This window comes from Chanodichthys erythropterus, chromosome 9, assembly GCF_024489055.1.
Source record: "Chanodichthys erythropterus isolate Z2021 chromosome 9, ASM2448905v1, whole genome shotgun sequence".
NCBI lineage: Eukaryota > Metazoa > Chordata > Actinopteri > Cypriniformes > Xenocyprididae > Chanodichthys > Chanodichthys erythropterus.
Genome location: NC_090229.1, coordinates 4,992,201 through 5,011,801, shown reverse-complemented (window position 1 = coordinate 5,011,801; position 19,601 = coordinate 4,992,201). Strand labels below are relative to the sequence as shown.

Sequence of the window (19,601 nt, the reverse complement as noted above, 5' to 3'; positions counted from 1 at the left end):
CTGCAGCTCTCTGCTGCCCCCTAATGGTGCAGTGAAGCAGCACAGATCCGCTCTCACCTTGAGCGGCACCAGAGCGGTCCACAGAGCTCTGTTCTGACGCCAGCGTCTCCATGAGCCACGGCAGCAGATCGTCGAAGCAAGTCTCGCCCATACCCTTCACCATGGCACCTAGAGCCTTGGCAGACACGGTCCGCACCTGAGGGAGGTTGACAGGCGGTGTTTATAACAAAGTTTATACCAGTGGGCTTTAAGAGTTTCCACGGATCAGTGCAGGCTGTATTACCTCGGGCACAGGGTCCAACAGAGACGCTTTGAGTCCTGGAATCACGCTGGGCAGGTACGGAGACAGATCCTGGAAAGCAATACGTCACACAAATAAAGATATTAAAGAAATGAGCCACTTACAACCATCTACAACATAAATACCAAGTAAAAATTGTCATAATTCATCAACAGTAGATCATAAGCAATCTATCGGCATAAATGTGTGGTATTAATTGATTGTGAACTGCTCTGAAACCACGTTGCTTCTTTTTATTTAATATAATTAATGAAATCTTTGCCTTTTGAAGTTTAATAATCACATTAGGCTCTATCACAATCCCTCAGCTTGGATATCTTGGGTGGAAAAAAAGGAACCCGAGGTTGTAAAATCAACACAATATTTAAATATTTAGGTCAATAGAGGTCATGTGAGAATCACTTCCTACCTTCTGGTCAGTAAGAGAGTACATGTTTCCAATGATCTGCGCAGCCATCTTGCGTGTGTCGGTGGATCGGTCCTGGAACGCTCTCTGGACGATGGGCATTATCAGAGCCAGAGACGGAGCATCAATGAAGTGCACAAACTTGGTGTCCAGCAGCGTTTGCAGGCAGTGATGCGTCTTATGAGACGGGTCAGTCAAAGCGTCCAGCAGGATGGGGGTGATCGCTGTTGAATTCACAATATCAGTTCAGTGTCAGCACAACAGAACGGACACATTAAAGCCCCACTGCTTTAACCACCGTGCTACACCTCCCACCCGAACAAAAAAAGCAGATTTACACAGCAAACAGAGCGCTGGAAGTCTTTCACACATCAGGAAACATTCTACACTGACAGATAATGATTTAAGCACTTCTGTCAGCTCTTTCTTTAAACATTTATATTTCATACCCAGGATTTCAGGGTTGCGGATAACAGAGCCGATCTGTCGGAGCGCTTGCTGACCGGCCTTCTGCACCTTCACGTGAGAGTCCGTCAGAACCTCAGTCAGCTTGGGAACGATGTTCGGCAGACATGAGGACAACTGCTTAGGAGCACAGTACGCCATCGCACCCAACAACTCCACTGACCCTACACACAGAGTGATGTGTTATAAATAAAACTAAAACAATATGCTTCTGCATTTCCATGTGAGTGAGTGATAATGATTAATAAAAAATAAATAAACAATAATAAAAAAATACATATATTATATATATTTTAGATAAATAATAATAATGAAAATATATAATTATAAAAAACTAAAAAAACTAAAATAAAATAAATTAAAAAACAATTTGTATTTATTATAAATAATAATAATAAAAATATATAATTGTAAAAACTAAAAAAAATGAAATAATTTAAAAACAATCTGTATTTCAATGTAAGTCAGTGATAATGATTAATAAAAATATCTAAATAAATAATATTATTAATATAATTTAAAAAATACTATAGTAAAAAATAAAATAATTAAATATACAATTTCAATGTGAGAGTGATATTGATTGATAAAAATATAAAATAAATAATAATTATATAGTAATAATATATTCAAATTAAAATAATGAAATAAAATAAACAATGCTCTACATTTCCATGTGACAGTCATAATGATTAATTATAAAATGCAAATTATAATAATATAAAATACAGAACTATGAAACAAACTTTAATTATAATTAAAATACAAAATCCTATAAATATAATTAGACGATACTCTGCATTTTCATGTGAGATGGTGATAATCATTAATAAAAAATACAATAATAATAATAATAACAATAATAATAATGAAATAAAATAAACAAAATTATAATAATAAAAATATAACAATAAAAAATAAACAATGCTCTGCATTTCCAAGTGAGACAGTGATAATAAATGTTAATGATTAAGAATAAAACAAACATAAAAATAATATACCAAAAAAATCTAAAATTAAAAATAATTAGAATAAACTATCATTATAATAATTAAAATAAAATATACTATTATAAAATATAATAATATTCTTGCTTCCCCAGAACTCACATAAACAACAAAATAATTTTTACATATTCATATAGTAATATCAATATGGGTAATATGGTGTTAACAGTGGTTTGCAGTGAGCAGCAGACCTGCTTTGGTTCTCCAGGACTCCTCCTCCAGAGCCACCAGCAGAGACGGCAGCACCAGCTTCACCCCGTGAGCGCTCAGATTCCTCATCACGGCCTTGGCACAGTCATCCGCAGCCTGACACATATGAAACCATGAAATCATGATGCAGCATGTACCAATGAGACGTCACTGTAGGCGGGGCCACCCAGTGCAGCTTGACGAAACTTGAATAGTGGCAAACCAAACAAAAACTGGTTATGACGCAGTATGAGACAGGATGAGTGTTCGTACCTCTCTGACGTACTGGTTCCCATCACCAAAACAGAGCAGCAGGTGAGGGAGGACGTGAACCACGTACGGTTCAAATAACTTCCCCAGCATGTTACACAACATCTCAAACGCGAACAGAGCACCTGTGAGAGAGAAGATGACAGGCTTAGCATGACCTTCAACTCTGACTAGAATTCTTTGTACGTTTATCGTATGTTACTTTATTTTTTTTCTTACATTTTTAACATTCGTTGTTTATTTAATACAAGAGTGTGGTACACAAGCAAAACTCGAACCTGCTTCACCCATATGTGAACCTCATGCACTAACACAGGAATGATTGTTATATCATTATTTAATCAGTGGTTTACTTCATTTGCATTGTTTTTGATTTCAGTATAGTTTTTGCTTCATTTAATGTATTTTTATAGTGCTGTCAAACCATTAATCATAATTAATAACTGCCAAAATAAAAGTTTGTGTTTACATAATATGTGTGTGTGTACCGTGTATATTTATGTATATATAAACACACACATATGTATGTATTTATTTAAGAAATATTTACATGTATAGATATATATTTATATATAGTTTATATTATAAATATAAATATTTTATAAATAATTTATTTTTGTTAATACATGCACATGTTTGTATTTATATTTAATAAATATACACAGTACACACACATTATGTAAACAAACTTTTATTTTGGATGCGATAAATCACGATTAATCATTTGACAGCACTAATTATTTATTTATTATTAATAAACAACCTTTTTTTAATGATTTTTTTTCAACAAGCTAAACAAGTAACTTGATTAGCTGGCTGTGTTTTGGAGAAAAAAAAAATGCAAATATTTTAATATAAAATATATAAATATTATATACATATTACATAAATGCATAAAACATTACATATTTTTAATAAATATTAAAATATATATATAAAAAATAAACATTATTTGTCATGGCAATACAGCACACTTTAATGCAATCGTTTGTTTGTATTTATTAATAATGCTTCATAACCCTCACCTTCTCTGCGTCTGGAGTTCTTCTTGTCCTGTATGGCATCTGTCAGAGTGCTCATGATCTCCTGCTGTTTGAGAGACAGGATGCCCAGACCTTTGACCAGCCCGGCCAGCCCATACGCGGCTCCCTTCCGCTCGGCGTATTTATCGCTCTCCAGCAGAAGCTGCAGGAGCTTCCGCACCATCCCACCGGCGTCCTCCTTTATAGCAGGAACCAGAGGAGGGAGACAACTCGCCACCGACTCCTGAACCTGAGCAGGACCAGACAGAGAGAGACACGTGTTAATATTTTTCACCCTGTTGTTTATATGCATCATTTCAAATGATTTTTGAAGCTGTAAATGAAAGATTATTAAGTACATTTTGCATGAAAATGCTATTTCAGTCTTTCTGCATAATTTCTCATTTAATTCAATGTGTTACATGCAGTTTCTTTGTAAAGATTAAGAGCATGCTAATCAAAATAGCTGCAGACCTGTTGTGACGGAGTTGAGAGGGCGGTGATCAGCTTGGCCATGATGGGTTTGACTTTCGGGTCGCTCTTGTCCAGATGTTTGGCCAGCGAGCCCATGAGGATGACCACGCTCTGCCGCACGGAGTCATAGCTGGCGTCCTGCGGCGCGTTCTTCAGAAACTCCTCAAACACGGGCAGCAGAGAGCTCACGTTGTCCTGAGAGACAAAAACATCATCAGAGAGTGAGCGTCGCTTCAGGAGGACGAGGCTGGACGGGGCATCCGATGGAGGAGTACCTTGCCGTGCGTGTTGAGGGCGGACAGCGCCGCTTCCAGCATGCAGCGCCGCACCTCTGCGTGTCTGTCGTTCAGAGCATCAGGCACAAAAAACAGGAAGAGGGGTGTCACCTGACTCTCATCCAGGAACTCAGCCAGTTTGTTCAGCGCCAGAGCAATGCCACACCTGCACATAGGAAACACATCACTCACTGATACATGACAAGAAATGCATTATAATGGATGTTCTGTGGGCAAATGTGAAGCACTGTGAATGTTTAAAATACATTTTGAAGAACATTACATGTCTTTGTATGAGACTGACATGACAAGCCTGTCAAGTTTTCCATCCATTTACCTCATGCCTTGAAAGTAAACTTGTTCTCGGTATCCACATAAGAGTTGTAAAATGATATTAAGAATGAAATCAAAAATTAATAGCCTACCTAAACTTTATAATAACTAAAAACAGTCAAAAAATAAATAAAAAAACTAAAATTAAATCAAAAACATCAAAAATGATACACTATTATTTAACTATATTTCCTATAGTAACTGATATTGCCACAGATGTTGTCCAAAGACGAGATAGATAGATAGATAGATAGATAGATAGATAGATAGATAGATAGATAGATAGATAGATAGATAGATAGATAGAACGACAGACAGACACACAGGTAAAACGACAAACAAATGAAAAAGAGAAAGAAAGAATGAATGAACAATAGATAGAACGACAGACAGACAGACAGGTAAAATGAACAAACAATAGATAGATAGATAGACAGACAGACACAGGTAAACGAACAAACAATAGATACATAGATACCCAAAATGAAATAAAAGATACATTTTGTAAGTAACCATAATTTCTGTAATAACTCATTGCCACAGATGTTGATCAAATACATAATAAATAAATAAAACATTTCTAAATGTCTATAATAACTCCACAGCTATTATAGAAATGCTTTCTTACCTTGCCTCCCATTGGTCTGGAGGAGCTTCAGAAATGATGCGTCCCAGAGCGTCCAGAACCGGAGGAGGTCTCTGAACACAAGAACACACAGAAATCACTGAGCATCAATCAAAGTCATCCCATTCATGCAAACAACAATCCAGAGTGATTCGCCTTTACAACGACAGCCATTCAATTTAAATATTAGGGCAATGAATTAAAAATGTGAATTATAAAAGCCCCTCTGAGTGATTTATGACACTTAACACAACGGCTTTAATTTCACAGATGAATTTCAATCAAGTCTTGATGAAATATTCATGTCTGGCCCTAAATCTCCAGTGTGTGAGACTCACGTAGAGTTTCTGATGGTAGAGCTCAGTGAGTTGGGCCAGAACGGTGGCCGACTGCTCCTGGTACTGGCTGACGGCGCTGGACAGAGCCTCCGCACCGGCCGACCGCACCGCCTCCTCGTGGTGGATCACATCCTCGATCAGGAGCGGACAGAGTTCAGGGACGAGATCTAGACACAGAGCCTGCCAGAGTCTGAGACAGAGACACGCACAGCATGAGCAACACTCACCACTGCAGTACTTTAACACAATGATCAAGGACACAACATGACTTTTCCAGTCGCCCATCACTGCTGGATTATGCATTTAAAAAAAGTTTAGCTGGTGAAATAATGTATTATAATTATATAATTTCAGAAATGTCTATTTTAGAAGGTGATTTTTTTTTTTTTCATTTTATATCAACGTGCATATTGACAGTGGTGCATAAAATACTCGAAAACCATACTCGAGTAAAAGTATAGATATCTTACCAGAAAATGACTTTGGTAGAAATTAAAGTCACTGTTTAGAATGTTACTTGAGAACAAGTTTTAAAGTATGTGATATTTTTTGTACTTAAGCACAAGAATTATTTTTTTTTTTTTATATTAAACATACTTAAGTATTGAAAGTAAAAGTACAAGTAAATGTAAAATACAAAAGGAGCAAAAAAATATTATTAAAAATTGTTTGAGCAGCAAGATTGTGTTCAGTTTTAACTCTTTCTTACATTTTGTATTTTGAATTAAAAAAAGGTTTAATGTTTATTGTAATTTTTTACTATATAAAAAATACTAGTATATTATACATACATTGATTGTTCAAGTGCATTATAACTAATGTAAGAAACAACTTTAAAATGTTGAAATGTAAATGTTGAAATTAAAAATGAACAATACTTTTATTAATCTTATTTTTAAATAACATGAAATAATAATAATGAAAATAAAAAAAAACATTAAAATGTTACAAATGTTACCATTCCATATAAATCCAGTCATGCTTAAAAATTACCATCTTCACACACAAAGTCATAGCATAGGTCTATTATATGTATACTTTCACACATTATTTGCCTCTATTTTAGAAAACTTGATTATCTAATCACAAAATGTGTTACAGTGCCGAAAAAAAGAACTGAAATCGAATGGCTGAATGAGGATACAGTTTAAATATTCAACTTCGATGGATAATGAATGCATAACAGCAAACAAATGGATATAAACTAATGCAAATGAATGATAACAATCGTGACATTGAACAGTTGGTTTATGTATAATGACAGCGCACTCTTCTCAGCCGCTCTAGCAACGGACGCAACCCGGAAAATGAAACCAACCGTGGTTGTGCGAGCACTTGTTTGCACATGCTTGCTTGCAGTCTGTGTTCTTCTGACTTTATTTTGTAGTAAGTATAACAAAAATGCTTTGGGAAAATGTATCGAAGTAAAAGTATACATTTTATTTAGGAAATGTAGTGGAGTAAAAGTAAAAGTTGACAGAAATATAAAAACTCAAGTAAAGTACAGATTCTCCCAAAAAATACTCAAGTACTGTAACAAAGTATTATTACTTCCTTACATTACACCACTGCATATTCACTTTTGAAATGTACACTATTTTAGCTGGTTAAATAATATTATTATATATTTTATTTTCACAAATGAATATTCACTTTAAAAATGTCTATTTTAGAAGTTGATTTTTTTTTTACACAAATGCACATTCACTTTAGAAATGAATGTTATTTTAGCTGGTGAAATATATTTTTATTTTATTTTCACAAACGTATGCTCATTTTAGAAATGTCTATTTGAGCAGGGGTTTTTTTATTTTACATTGACACGTGCATATTCACTTTTGAAATGTACATTTTAGCTGGTGAAATAATATTTATGTTTGTTTTATTTAATTTATTTTGACAAATGCATATTTACTTTACAAATGAATGTTATTTTAGCTGGTGAAATTTTATATTTTTATTTTATTTTCAGAAATGTATGTTCACTTTAAAAATGTCTATTTTAGAAGGTGATATCCTTCATTTTATTTTGACACATATGCATATTCACTTTTGAAATTTAGCTGGTGAAATTATATATATATATATATATGATGACAAATGTTATGAGAAATATTTGCTATAAACACTATCCATCAGCAGCAGTTCATTCCCACAGAATAACCTGGACTGCTTTCCTAACAACTGTGAACTGCGCTGGAGTCCACATGATGAACCATTTCCCAGAGCCCTGTTCAAATTAACTTGTGTTGTTCCCTGGAGTGAGTTTGGAAAACAGCTTTAACACAAACCAAACTCTGATGTGAAACTGATTAGCAGCAGCACCAGAGGCTGCAGTGTGAAAAACTGATTCTACACTTAAAGTGCATGACTCACTTCTCTGCCAGAGCTCTGGCTTCCTCCTCCACATCGAATTTCGCCACCCACAGTCTCCTCAGCATCTTCAACCCGTTGGCGTCAGCGCTGTCGGTGGGTAACGCCAACTCCATCTCCAGCAGACCCTACAAGAGCCAGTTCACAGGTTTCATAATATACTGTCAAAACAAACGTGTTCAAAGGCAAGATGACATCAGAAAGGTACTGACCCTCAGCGCGGCGTCTCTGACAGAGAAGCACGGGGACAGTAAAGCCTCCAGCAGAACGTCGATCTCAGGCTGTTCGGCGAGCGCACATCCCCCCTGCCCTCCAGCGCTGGCACACAGAGCCGTCAGACAGTCTGCTGCCAGCACCTACAACAAACACACTGTCACAACACAACTCTCATCAAATACAGCGTGTTTGAGCGCCGCTCTTGATTCCAGGCTCTACCTGAAGGCGAGGGGTGGACGTGCCGATCACTTTGGTCAAAAGCAGCAGCATACTGACCCTGGGCAGCAGCTCTGGGCCGTTCTGGACAAATAGAAAAAGACATTCATTATTAACTCCTAGGGGTTCAGTTATACAGACATGGATAGAATCATAAATATGCACGCATGATAATTTATGGACACATGAATGAGAGGTTACACTATTTTATAGTACATATACTTACAGTGTACTTAACTAAGAAAGTACTGGGTAATATAAGGTAACTACATGGGTTAAGGGTAGGTTTAGGGGTAGGTTCAGGGTTAGTACCTAGTTTTTACCCCGTTATTGTAATAATTATAATAAGTACATAGTATGTACATGGGGAACAGGACTGTAAAATAAAGTGCGACTGAATGAGATTTTACTTTATGAACATGCACAGATATAACTGGATTTGTTTTTATATCTTTTTTTTTTAAATAAAATATAAATTATATAATAGAATTTTTTTATAATTTATAATTTATTTAATAATGTCATCTTAATAGTTTTTTTAAATTAAATTAAACTTTATAACAGAAATTAGAATTGATTTTTTTTAGATGTAAATGATTCAGTAATGTTTAATCTCATTTTTTAGATACAAATGGTGATTCTGAATGAGCCACTGACACAAAACATACATAACCACAACAAAATTCAGATTCATATCCTAATATTCTAGTGCACCTAATTGCAGTCATTCATTCATTAATTCCCTCAATAACTTACTAAAAGTCATCAGAAAATCAAATCACAAGATCTAAGCAATACAATAACAATTCAATCAATTTCAAAATACATAATAAAAGTCCCATCCTCCATTTTTTTTCTTGTTCCAGAAGCCATTAAATCGGATATACATCATAATAGGGGGGAAAAGACTATCGCAAAGTCCATTTCATGCCCATTTTAAAGACCTGTTAACATCAAGAACGATAACTATAAAGATAATAACTATTAGTTCTTGTTAGTGTCCTGCATTTTATAAGCACACACTGCAGTTTTGTCATCTGCCACTTTAAGTGCTCAAGCTCTTAAAGCAGGATGGATTCTGATTGGCTGTCAATGTTTTTATCATTCATAAGCTTGAAATAAAAAAAAATGTTGTGAAAGTGATTCATATGATATTGTTTCTCTGTGTCGTTATCATTATAGTTGTAGTGTGGACTCTGATATTCTTTTATATACTTTGAATGAGTTTTAGAACTATATCTTTATAGTCATCACTGGTGTGAAAAACTCTTAAGAATGGCATTCATTTGCATGCTAATTAGTTATGTAAAAGATTATTAATCTAAAACTGAATTCAAAAATTCCTGAATGACTTCAGTTAATGCGAAGTTGATGAATCATTAAATCAAAACCACAGATTAATGTCAAAGCAACCAGTTGAGAACCCAGCCGTACCTCGTCTATCAGTGTATCGTCCGAATGCGCCCGCAGCTGTGCGTGTGTGTTGATGACCTGTAGCGCGCGGGTCATCGTGAGCTCCGACTCCTCCGAGGATCCGCTGCTCTGACTCAACACAGCCTGCAGCAACGGGAAACAGAAGGAGAACGCCGGCGCTGACAGGGCAAACACTTCTGACCCTGCAATGATTGAGAGGTTTGCCAAGTTACAGAAGCTCTTTATTATTGTTTTGGTCCACTTTCTTGCACTAAAACCTGTTGTAATTTAGTTTTCATGTCCATTTTCGACCCTCTCCTGCATGTGGGTGTGTGTTATTCACCGGTTTTGCCATCTCTCTGTGGTGCTGTGTTTGTGTGCAGCAGTAAGATGGTTCGCTGCGTCGCCGTGTTCAGATCTTCTTGAGCCCAAGCAGGATCCAAATCACACTCTGGCTTCAGCTGACGCAAGGTCACATGACCCACGAGAACCGCTAAACATATAAAACACAGATTTCAGTCACGTTCACACATGAACCCAAAAGTAAGACATCTGATAAATCACACATGCTAAAATCTGACATATGAAATAATAAAAAACAAGGACCCTTAACACAAGTGAAGGTTTATAAACATAGGAAAAGGAAGGCTTACCCAAGTAGTGCAGCTCTTTAGGCATCAGAGTGACGCCGATCTGCAGGAACACCGGTTTGATGCGTGGAGCGGCCACAGGAGACTGCAGGAGGGGCAGAAGTACCTGCACGACTGCAGGAAGATGAATCCAGATCAGAGGAGGACGACGGGCCAGAGCCGCCTCCAGCAGACCGACCACACACTGCAGCTCCACGTCCAACTGAGAGAGAACAAGAGAGACAGAGACACGTCTTAGTGGTTTGTTCACACTGATCAGGTGTCTCAGGTGGTTTACAGTAGCGCATGACCTCTCACCTCCTGCAATTTCTTGCGGATGCTGGACTCTTTCTCCAGCTGGTTCTGCATCATCTCCTTCTGTTTGCTGGTCAGCTGGATCTCCTCTTTGATGCCTTTCTTCTTCTTGATCTCCTGAAGGACAAACACAAGGAGAGGCTCAATCAAACGTGCGGCATAAAACCGAACAAACTTCACTGGATACTGTATCCCAAAATGCATTGTGCTTAACTTTGTTTCATTTTTCAGTGTGGTGGATGAACCAGATGCAATATTGGCCATGATTTTTAATGTCTAGACCAAAATAACCCTTTTTTTCTGCAGCAGATCTTGTGCTGTATTTCTCTCTTACCTCTTGAAGCTCCAGTTCAATGATCTGCTCTTTGAAGGAATAAGCCTTGTTCTCTCTTTTCATGTTGCCTTTCTTTGTGCTCTCCTGCTGCGCACTGCCAAAAACAACAATAGTGTTTGCAGATCCATCCATGTGATTCTCATTCACTCGACCCAACCACAGATAATGAAGTTAATTAATTTCATCTGGACTGATTTAGTTCACTTTACCTCATAATGATGCTCTTGTCGTAAAGTTCTCCCTCAGGCGTTTTCATGATAGCATATTCCTGACGCGTCACCTGGATCAGCGCAGGATTGGACAAGCGCTGGGTCACGTGATCCATGACACGCGGCAGCAGTTTAGTTGGAGACAGAAGCGACAGAGAGCCGACAGCATTCTGAACAGCCTACGGTGAGAGACAATGACAGCTATAAATATAAAATAAATATGACCGAATCTTAAATTTGTCCTACTATATCAGTGCAATAATTAATGTTTTTGAAAGAAATCTCTTATGCTCATTATTTGATCGAAGACACAGTATCAGTGCTTCCCACGCATAGACTTTACTTGGGCGGGCCGCCCACATATAATAACGGCCGCCCAAGTATATTTGGAGACGCATTTTTGCTTTTATTATTTTTATGCTTTTATATTTTTATAAGATAATGAAACCATCCGCGATCGATAAACTAGTCGTTTCATACCTGCTCGTTACGTGTGCGTCAGAACAGTTGACATTCCCACAGGCGCAGCATTTTGTAAAGTCACAAGGGGGCGCTGTTGTGCGTTCTACAAGCTCGCGCAACAGCGCTTCAGTCTGCTTCAAAGTGATTCTCAATCAATGAAAAGCGCAGATTTATGCCAAGCGATTGCTAATGAACTCAAGTTGATGAATTATTACAATGTCTACTTTATGGCCTTTATATAAAATGTTTTAGACGGTTGTAAGAATCTGAAGGATCAGCCTGCAATAGTACAGACATTTCAAAATAAGAGTACCTGTGTATTTCGGGCTTGTTTATAATTAAAAGTCACACGCTAAGTTTTTTCTTTTGGGCATTATTGGCATTTTGGTTACACAATAAATTGTATTTCATTTGATTTCCATTTAATTCATAGTAAATTATTGTAGTGTCCCCCACAGGAAGAAAAGACTAAGAACATTATTTGACACATATATTATTCATTTTATAAATTTTACTAATAAAATCTGTGTCCCATTCACTGAGAGAGACACTATATGACAGCAAGGAAAACATAGGAAAAGGTGAACCATTTAAATGCTGTAATTTTGCATAATTTACAATGCATAATAATGCATAATATTAGTATGTAATTAAATGTAATATTTTATTTAATTAAAATTAATTTCAATAAATAAAAATACTGTTAAAAATCACACATTAGTTGTTTGTCACATGTAGTAGACTATTTTTGTGCCGTGGGTAATAGGAGGATTTTTCGCCCGGCTACCACCGCAAGTATATTTCAAACCTGTGGAAAGCACTGCAGTATATACAATATATATCAAATATGATGTACGTTAAAATGCTGCAATTAAATAAAATATATTCATTATAAATTTTACACAATATTTAATTAAAATTCATTTAAAATATTATTTTTTCATTTAATATTATTTATAAATTATTATGGAATATTTCAGTAATTATTATAAATGATTTATCCATGCATGTTTTTTTTTTTTTTAATTCATGTGCCTCGTAATCTTTTTAATCAAAATAACTTCCCCTCCCTCTTGCAGTGACATCTCTTCTCTGATAATGAGGGCGGGGCAACCTGTCACTCACATGAGATCCACCAATAGCAAACCACAACCATCCAATCAATTCCCCATGTACAAAATCAAGCCCCGCCCCACATTTGTTCTTGTTTGCGAAGCTGTTTCACTCTGACATACGGCACAATGGGCAAGAAAAGACTATCGCAACTTCTCATGCTGACTTTAAATTCACCTGGTTGTCTGTGTTGGCTTCTAGCAGGCGAGGTAGAATCTTCTCCAGGTGTTTGTCGATGAATTCAGCAGGGTTCATCTTCATAGTGGACAGCAGAGAAGGCCACAACTCAGACCTGATAGCCACTGAAAAAGAAAGAGCATGATTAACAGCTGTTGAAAAATTCCTGTATGGATGCAATCAAATCTACTGGGACATCAAAGAGACGAACCGATTGAGGGATGATGGGTAACGATGACAATATCCAGGGCCAGATTCTCAGTCTCCGCCAGGTCGTTCCACTGGGCCGCCACAGAGCAGATAACGCTCAGAGCGTCCAGCAGGATCCGCGGAGCAACATACGAGCGTCCGATCTCAGTTAGCTCACCTGTCTCCGTATAAAGAGCATCTGATGGCAGAATCTGATTTAAGAGATGTAAAAATTAGCAAATTCAAAACACGTCAGAGTAAAGCAATCGTTCAACTCCTCTTCATCCCTCACCTTGTGTTTGTTAATAATGACACGCAGTTCTCCCAGAAGGCCGTGGGCCAGGCTGGATCCGCCCAGCGAGGACAGGAGCTTCTTTACGGACTGCTGAGCACGTTTCCGCACACGCCACTGACGGGACAGCAGCGCCATCACTGTGGCCTGATGATACATCCTGAGGACAGCAGACAAGGGTCTGAGTCACATGATCGCTCACAGATACTTATGAAAATGGCAACAGTTTCTGCACTATTTTTGAATGCCAAAATTCAAATTTACACCCGATTTACTTTCTTAACCCTAATTATGTGCAAATTTCAGCAATGCTTTTGTGACATCAAAATGCCCCCAGACATCACCGATTGGGTAAAAATGTGTACAGGCATTTTGACAACTCTGTAAAACAAGATGTGCACGTTTATGAATTCTTCATAAATATAATTATCATATTTTTCAGAATTGTCAATTTGACACCAGATACTACGGAAGGTAGGGCTGCACAATGATTAATCGCGATTAATCGTTTGCAGAATAAAAGTCTGTGTTAGGTAATATATGTGTGTGTTCTGTGTATAATTATGTATGTATAAAAATACATGCACATACATGTATATATTTAACCCTCTGGAGTCTGACGCTGATTTGGGGCCTGGAGAACTTTTGACATGCCCTGACATTTGTGCTTTTTTCAGTTGTTCATAAACATATTAATGGAAAAAGTGTCATTACACTGTATTCAGCACAAACTAGGCTACAATAATATGTGAGGAACATGTATGTACATGTTTGTGTTTTTGAAGGAATAACATTTATGCGTGGTTGTTGAAAAAACAAAAAACTTAAGTCACTGAAATAAGGCCAAAAAAAGTATAATAAATCTGTGTTCATAAGACTTTAGGGTATTGGAGGTTGTAGACTAGAGTTTTTGCTTCAAAATTATGTAAAAATTATGCTGCCTACTCCTTCATATTTAACAATATATTGATTTAGTTTTTGTAAGACACTTTTTGCCAAGAAACACAGTATGCAAGGAGGCGTGAATCACCACTGAAAATGGGCCATTCTCACCTGAGAAGACAAAAGAATTGGATAGTAATGAGCTGAAATGACTTGCATATTAATGAGGCATTTCAGTCAGGTAGGCTGTGAAAAAAAACCTTCTGTGATGTCTCAAGCTCATTATGATATATGAAACATACAGAAAAATATTATTACAATATAAAGTAATGGTTTTATATTATACTTTAAAATATAATGTATTTCTGTGATGCAAAGAGTCTGAATATAGGCTTTTAGTTTAAAAGCATGCACATTTGGAGAAATATTGGATTATCATATGCTTATGTCAATTTTCTATACAGAGGAGTTATTTTTATTTAATATTCACTGTCATTACTATGAGCGCTGGTGTTTTCAATTCATCCTTGAAGTCGGAGGGCGCTCTGTGCATTTTAGTCCACAAATTCATCTAAAAGAAGAAGAGGCTATTCCATGAATGGAGTTTCCAATACATACAGCAGCAGGAGGGCGCTAAAGAAACAAAAACTCATCTAAACTTAATCTGTAGAAGACAAGTAAACAGGAAGTAACTGCATGTCTTCTAGAGATCGCTAACCATGACTTTTACATCCAGATAAACACTTTTCAAGACAATAAATACACGATTGAGATAATAAATGCATGTATTGACTGAATTAGCGTCTGAATAGCGCTGGCTCCGTGGGCGTGGCCGCATTAGCAGATAATGAGCTGAATCACGGATTTCTGACATGGCTCTCTTTTCATACAGATTACATAAACAAAGAAGGTTTGTTTTCGATTTGACTTACATGATTTAAAACCTGACATCTTAACGTTTTTTTAGACATAAGTGTAATTTTTTTGTCATTAGTATTCACTAAGTTACAGTTCATTTTCTGAGAACTATCAGATTGGAGTTCGTTCAGAGGGAGAGGAGAGATCACGCATCATGTTAGTTTTCTTTATTTTACAAAAAGCACAAAATTCTGTTTTTACTCTGAGTGTACACAAATGAAAGAAGATATTCCACAGATTAAAATGGTGTATAACTCTTAATTGTATGTGCAACATTGACGGAGTATTTTGAGTCTCTTTCACACTGATAAGAAAAAAACCACGGTGGTATCGCCGGCGATACCGTCAGACCTCAGAGTGTTAAGAAAAAAATTATATTTATATCTAAAATATTTATATTTATGTCATATAAAATATATATAAATATGTATATTTATACATGTATATATTTCTTAAATTTATACATGTATGTGCATGTATTTATATATACATAATTATTATACACAGAACACACAGATATATTACGTAAACACAGACTTTTATTTTGCAAACGATTAATCACGATTAATCGTTGTGCAGCCCTACAGGAAGGTTAATAATATTCCTGGTCTTTTTGTAACATTGTACATTATTGTATAGAAATAAACATGTCCTAATGTTTCATTGGACCTGATCTAACTTTTCTGTTGATTTAATAACATTATTACACATCTCTCTGGAAAAACGTATTGCCATTGGCAATAACTTATTAAATAGTTTTTCGTTAACTGAAATAAAGCTGTAATAAATTATAAACATTACATGAAAAACAAAGGTTTAAATGTTGCTTTGGCAACTAACTGAAATAAAACAAGCTGAAGTACTAAAACTACTAAAACTGAAATAAAAATAAACTGAAGCTAAATAGAAATATATATAAAAACTCAAATGATAAAAGCAAAATAATATTACGAAAACTAAAAATGAAAAAAACTATAATAATTAAAAAATAATTTAAAATATTAATAAATACTGTAATTGTATATAAAAAAAAAAACAACACTGGTGATTGGTCAATCTCTATTTTTACAGGATGAAGTAAAACAAATCAAATGAAGATTCATATGCATTTGTGTATATGTTAATGCATTTGTGTATAAGTGTATATTCGTTTAACAAGTGGTTTAACGGTAAAGTCAGATGATCAAATCACAAAATAAACTCTTTCAGGGTGATACAAGATCCCATTAGGCTTTATTTGGCATATCATAGCCTACTTTTAATGATCCAAGGGTTGCCTTAAAGTTTTCTGACTTTATCATTACAAAAGTAAAATGATTTACAAATGCTTAGTTTACATTTTTGTTCACATTTTTAGTAACAAAAACTGTAAAACTTAAAATAGAACACAGGAAATGGAATTCCCTCTGCCAGATCAATAAATTATTAAATTCTACAAAAAACATTTCAGGGAAAATAGTAGTGACTCACTGAGACTTGCTGTTGTTGAGTCTTTGTGGCTGATCCAGGAACAGTCTTTCACACAGCAGCAGGATGGTGCACAGAGCTGTGGGTACAGGACAGGTGTGTGAGAGAGTGATCTTCATCAGATTTACAACTCAGTGTTATTGTTAAACTATAAAAATAATTTTCATTAATGAAGCTGAAATTAAATAACAGATGAAAAAACTAACTTTAGACATAACTGAAGTAAGTTAAAGTCCTAAAACTACTAAAAACTAAAATAAAAAAAAAGCTAAACAGAAGTAAATAAACAAAAAAAACAATCAGTGATCTCTCTTTATGCATGCAGAAAACAGCAGCTGCAGTAAAATACCTGAGGTTATTTGACTCTGAATCCTCCCTTTACCAGTTGTTAAAATCTTAATATGCTTTTTTACATGTTCATCTCTCTTTAGTGTGTAATGTTGCCGTTTATGCATGAAAAAGGTAAAACAAAGTCCCTCCAGCGGGAGTTATTCTCTATATCAGTGTCAGTGTTTCCAAACTCCCTGAAACTCCTCTATTGTAGTCTTGAGTTTTCTAATGGGAACAAACACGTCACAATATTCTCATTTAAATAATTACCACCCACAGAATAAAGGGGCGGGGCCTGGTTGAGTTAGTTAGTATAGTGTTAAAACTGGCAGTTAATGGTAAGGGGCGGGACAACACAATCGAAGCGGTTGACCAATCACAACACACTGATCCAGCCGACCAATCAGAACACACTGAGCTTTTCAGAAGGAGGGGCTTCATACAGACAGGAACTAAACAGAGCGTTACTGACAGACTAGGAAGAGAGGAGCTGCAACAATGCAGTAAAATAAAAACCTGTTCTAGTAGAGCCCAAAAACAAAATCAAGACTTTAAAAAAGGGCATAATATGGCCTCTTTCTATTTGTTAGACTAAATATTTTCGTCTAACCACTTAAGGCAAAAAAAATAAGGCCACATCAGTGAAATCCTAGAATCGCCTCTGGAAAAGCTGGATAAATGGAGCGTTTCTGACCTTCTTCACTGGCCTGAGAGAGGAACTTCTCAGTGGTGAACAGAGGCTTCTTTTCATCCAGTATCATGTTCCAGAAAGACACCAGCTTCGCTTCTAAAGACACAGAAGAACATGAAGACACACCAGCATGAGACACAGGAGGATGTCAGCAGAGTCTCAGTAGCTATGTTGGAATATTGTATAAAACATTTGCAAATAAAGCAGCATTTCCATCCCATGTGTTCAAGAAAACAAAATCATCACTAACTGGGAAATGGGCACAAAATATCCGTAATAAAAATGGAAGTTGCTGCAATCGGGGAAGCCACTGTGCCATCATAAATTACTCGCATCTCAGAGCGTGAAGAATGTTCTCGGGTTTAGGGGATTTATTCAGTAAATGTGTTTCCATCATTGTTTATGCTCATGTCTTCTTATTGGAAAAAAATAAAATAAAAATGTATCCGTGTCAGCACATAAGTTTTTTATGCATATTTATAGTATTTATGCGATACCCCAGTATGTGCATAGCTAGTGTGAACGCTCACCAGACACAGAGTCGAGCACAGACAGCCGACAGAGCAGCACAGACGCGGTCACGCCCTCAGCCAGCAGTGCATGCTGGGTATTCTGAGCAGCAGCTTTCTCCACAGTCTGGATGAGGAGAGGCAGGAAATCAACAGCCTGACTGAGAGTGTCACCTAAACAGGATGAAGACACACAAACGCTGTTTATTTTGACAGAACATCAGCAGCACACGTATAAATCCATGTGAAACATCCCAGCAGACCGACTGACCTTTGAAAGCCCCGAGCATGGCCTGGAGATACGCCTGACGCACAAGGGACGTGGACGTCTTGAGGGTGAAGGCTTTTTTAAACCATTCCCTCAGCTCTGAGGGCACGTCCACCGTCAAACGGCCTGTCCACTGGGATAACACAGACACTGCGTGTACCAGCGTCCCCTCGTGGACTGCAACACACAAACACAACAATCAGCAGATATTAGGTTATGATGCATGTTTCAGAAATGGAAGAAATTACAAGTTTAAGACCAATTTTGCAACAACACAGAGTCAAAAATTCATATTAAGTCATTCAATAGCAAATTGGGTAAAAATGAATAAAATCTTGATATTTTACTTCAGCTAGTTACATGGAAACATTTCTTATTTCATTTAGATTAACTGGATGTACTTATATAAACTAAAGCTGAAATAAAATAAATATAAACTAATAAGAATTTATGAAATGCAAGACCTTTTAAGATTGTTTAATGTAAAACAAATAATGAAATTAAAAAAAAAGTTAAAAATTCATATTAAATCATTAAATAGCAAATTGGGTAGAAATAAATAAAATCTTTATATTTTAAGTCATGGATTCACAAAGCGTTTGTTAATATTTAATAATCAATATTCAATGACAGGGTTATAATAGTAAAAAAAAAAAAGAAAAAAAAGCTACTTAAAAAAATAAACATTAACCAGAACAAAATAAGTACATAAAAATAATAATAAATAAATAAATAAATAAAATATATATATATATATATATATATATATATATATATATATATATATATTTTTTTTTTTTTTTTTTAATTTCAGCTAGTTGCCATGGAAAAATGGTTTAACTTGATGTATTTAAAAAAAAAAAAAAACTTTAAAAATTAAGTAATAAAATGAA

At 35.9% G+C, this 19,601-nt stretch overlaps 1 protein-coding gene across 1 annotated transcript in view; it reads right to left on the bottom strand.

The window, feature by feature from the left end:
- gcn1 (GCN1 activator of EIF2AK4) overlaps window positions 1–19,601 on the bottom strand; it is a 52,849-nt gene that overhangs the window by 22,273 nt on the left and 10,975 nt on the right. The window contains exons 14-40 of the mRNA XM_067394328.1: window positions 18,712–18,885; window positions 18,462–18,614; window positions 17,935–18,027; window positions 16,914–16,989; window positions 13,644–13,803; window positions 13,374–13,563; window positions 13,163–13,287; window positions 11,411–11,589; window positions 11,202–11,295; window positions 10,871–10,984; window positions 10,577–10,775; window positions 10,267–10,416; window positions 9,945–10,126; window positions 8,514–8,594; window positions 8,291–8,434; window positions 8,082–8,206; window positions 5,706–5,895; window positions 5,371–5,441; window positions 4,410–4,575; window positions 4,135–4,329; window positions 3,664–3,910; window positions 2,642–2,763; window positions 2,371–2,485; window positions 1,157–1,336; window positions 711–931; window positions 284–352; window positions 58–196 (exon numbers count right to left, since the gene is read on the bottom strand). Coding sequence (XP_067250429.1) covers window positions 58–196; window positions 284–352; window positions 711–931; window positions 1,157–1,336; window positions 2,371–2,485; window positions 2,642–2,763; window positions 3,664–3,910; window positions 4,135–4,329; window positions 4,410–4,575; window positions 5,371–5,441; window positions 5,706–5,895; window positions 8,082–8,206; window positions 8,291–8,434; window positions 8,514–8,594; window positions 9,945–10,126; window positions 10,267–10,416; window positions 10,577–10,775; window positions 10,871–10,984; window positions 11,202–11,295; window positions 11,411–11,589; window positions 13,163–13,287; window positions 13,374–13,563; window positions 13,644–13,803; window positions 16,914–16,989; window positions 17,935–18,027; window positions 18,462–18,614; window positions 18,712–18,885 — 3,954 coding nt within the window. The remainder of the gene's footprint in view (window positions 1–57; window positions 197–283; window positions 353–710; window positions 932–1,156; window positions 1,337–2,370; window positions 2,486–2,641; window positions 2,764–3,663; window positions 3,911–4,134; window positions 4,330–4,409; window positions 4,576–5,370; window positions 5,442–5,705; window positions 5,896–8,081; window positions 8,207–8,290; window positions 8,435–8,513; window positions 8,595–9,944; window positions 10,127–10,266; window positions 10,417–10,576; window positions 10,776–10,870; window positions 10,985–11,201; window positions 11,296–11,410; window positions 11,590–13,162; window positions 13,288–13,373; window positions 13,564–13,643; window positions 13,804–16,913; window positions 16,990–17,934; window positions 18,028–18,461; window positions 18,615–18,711; window positions 18,886–19,601) is intronic.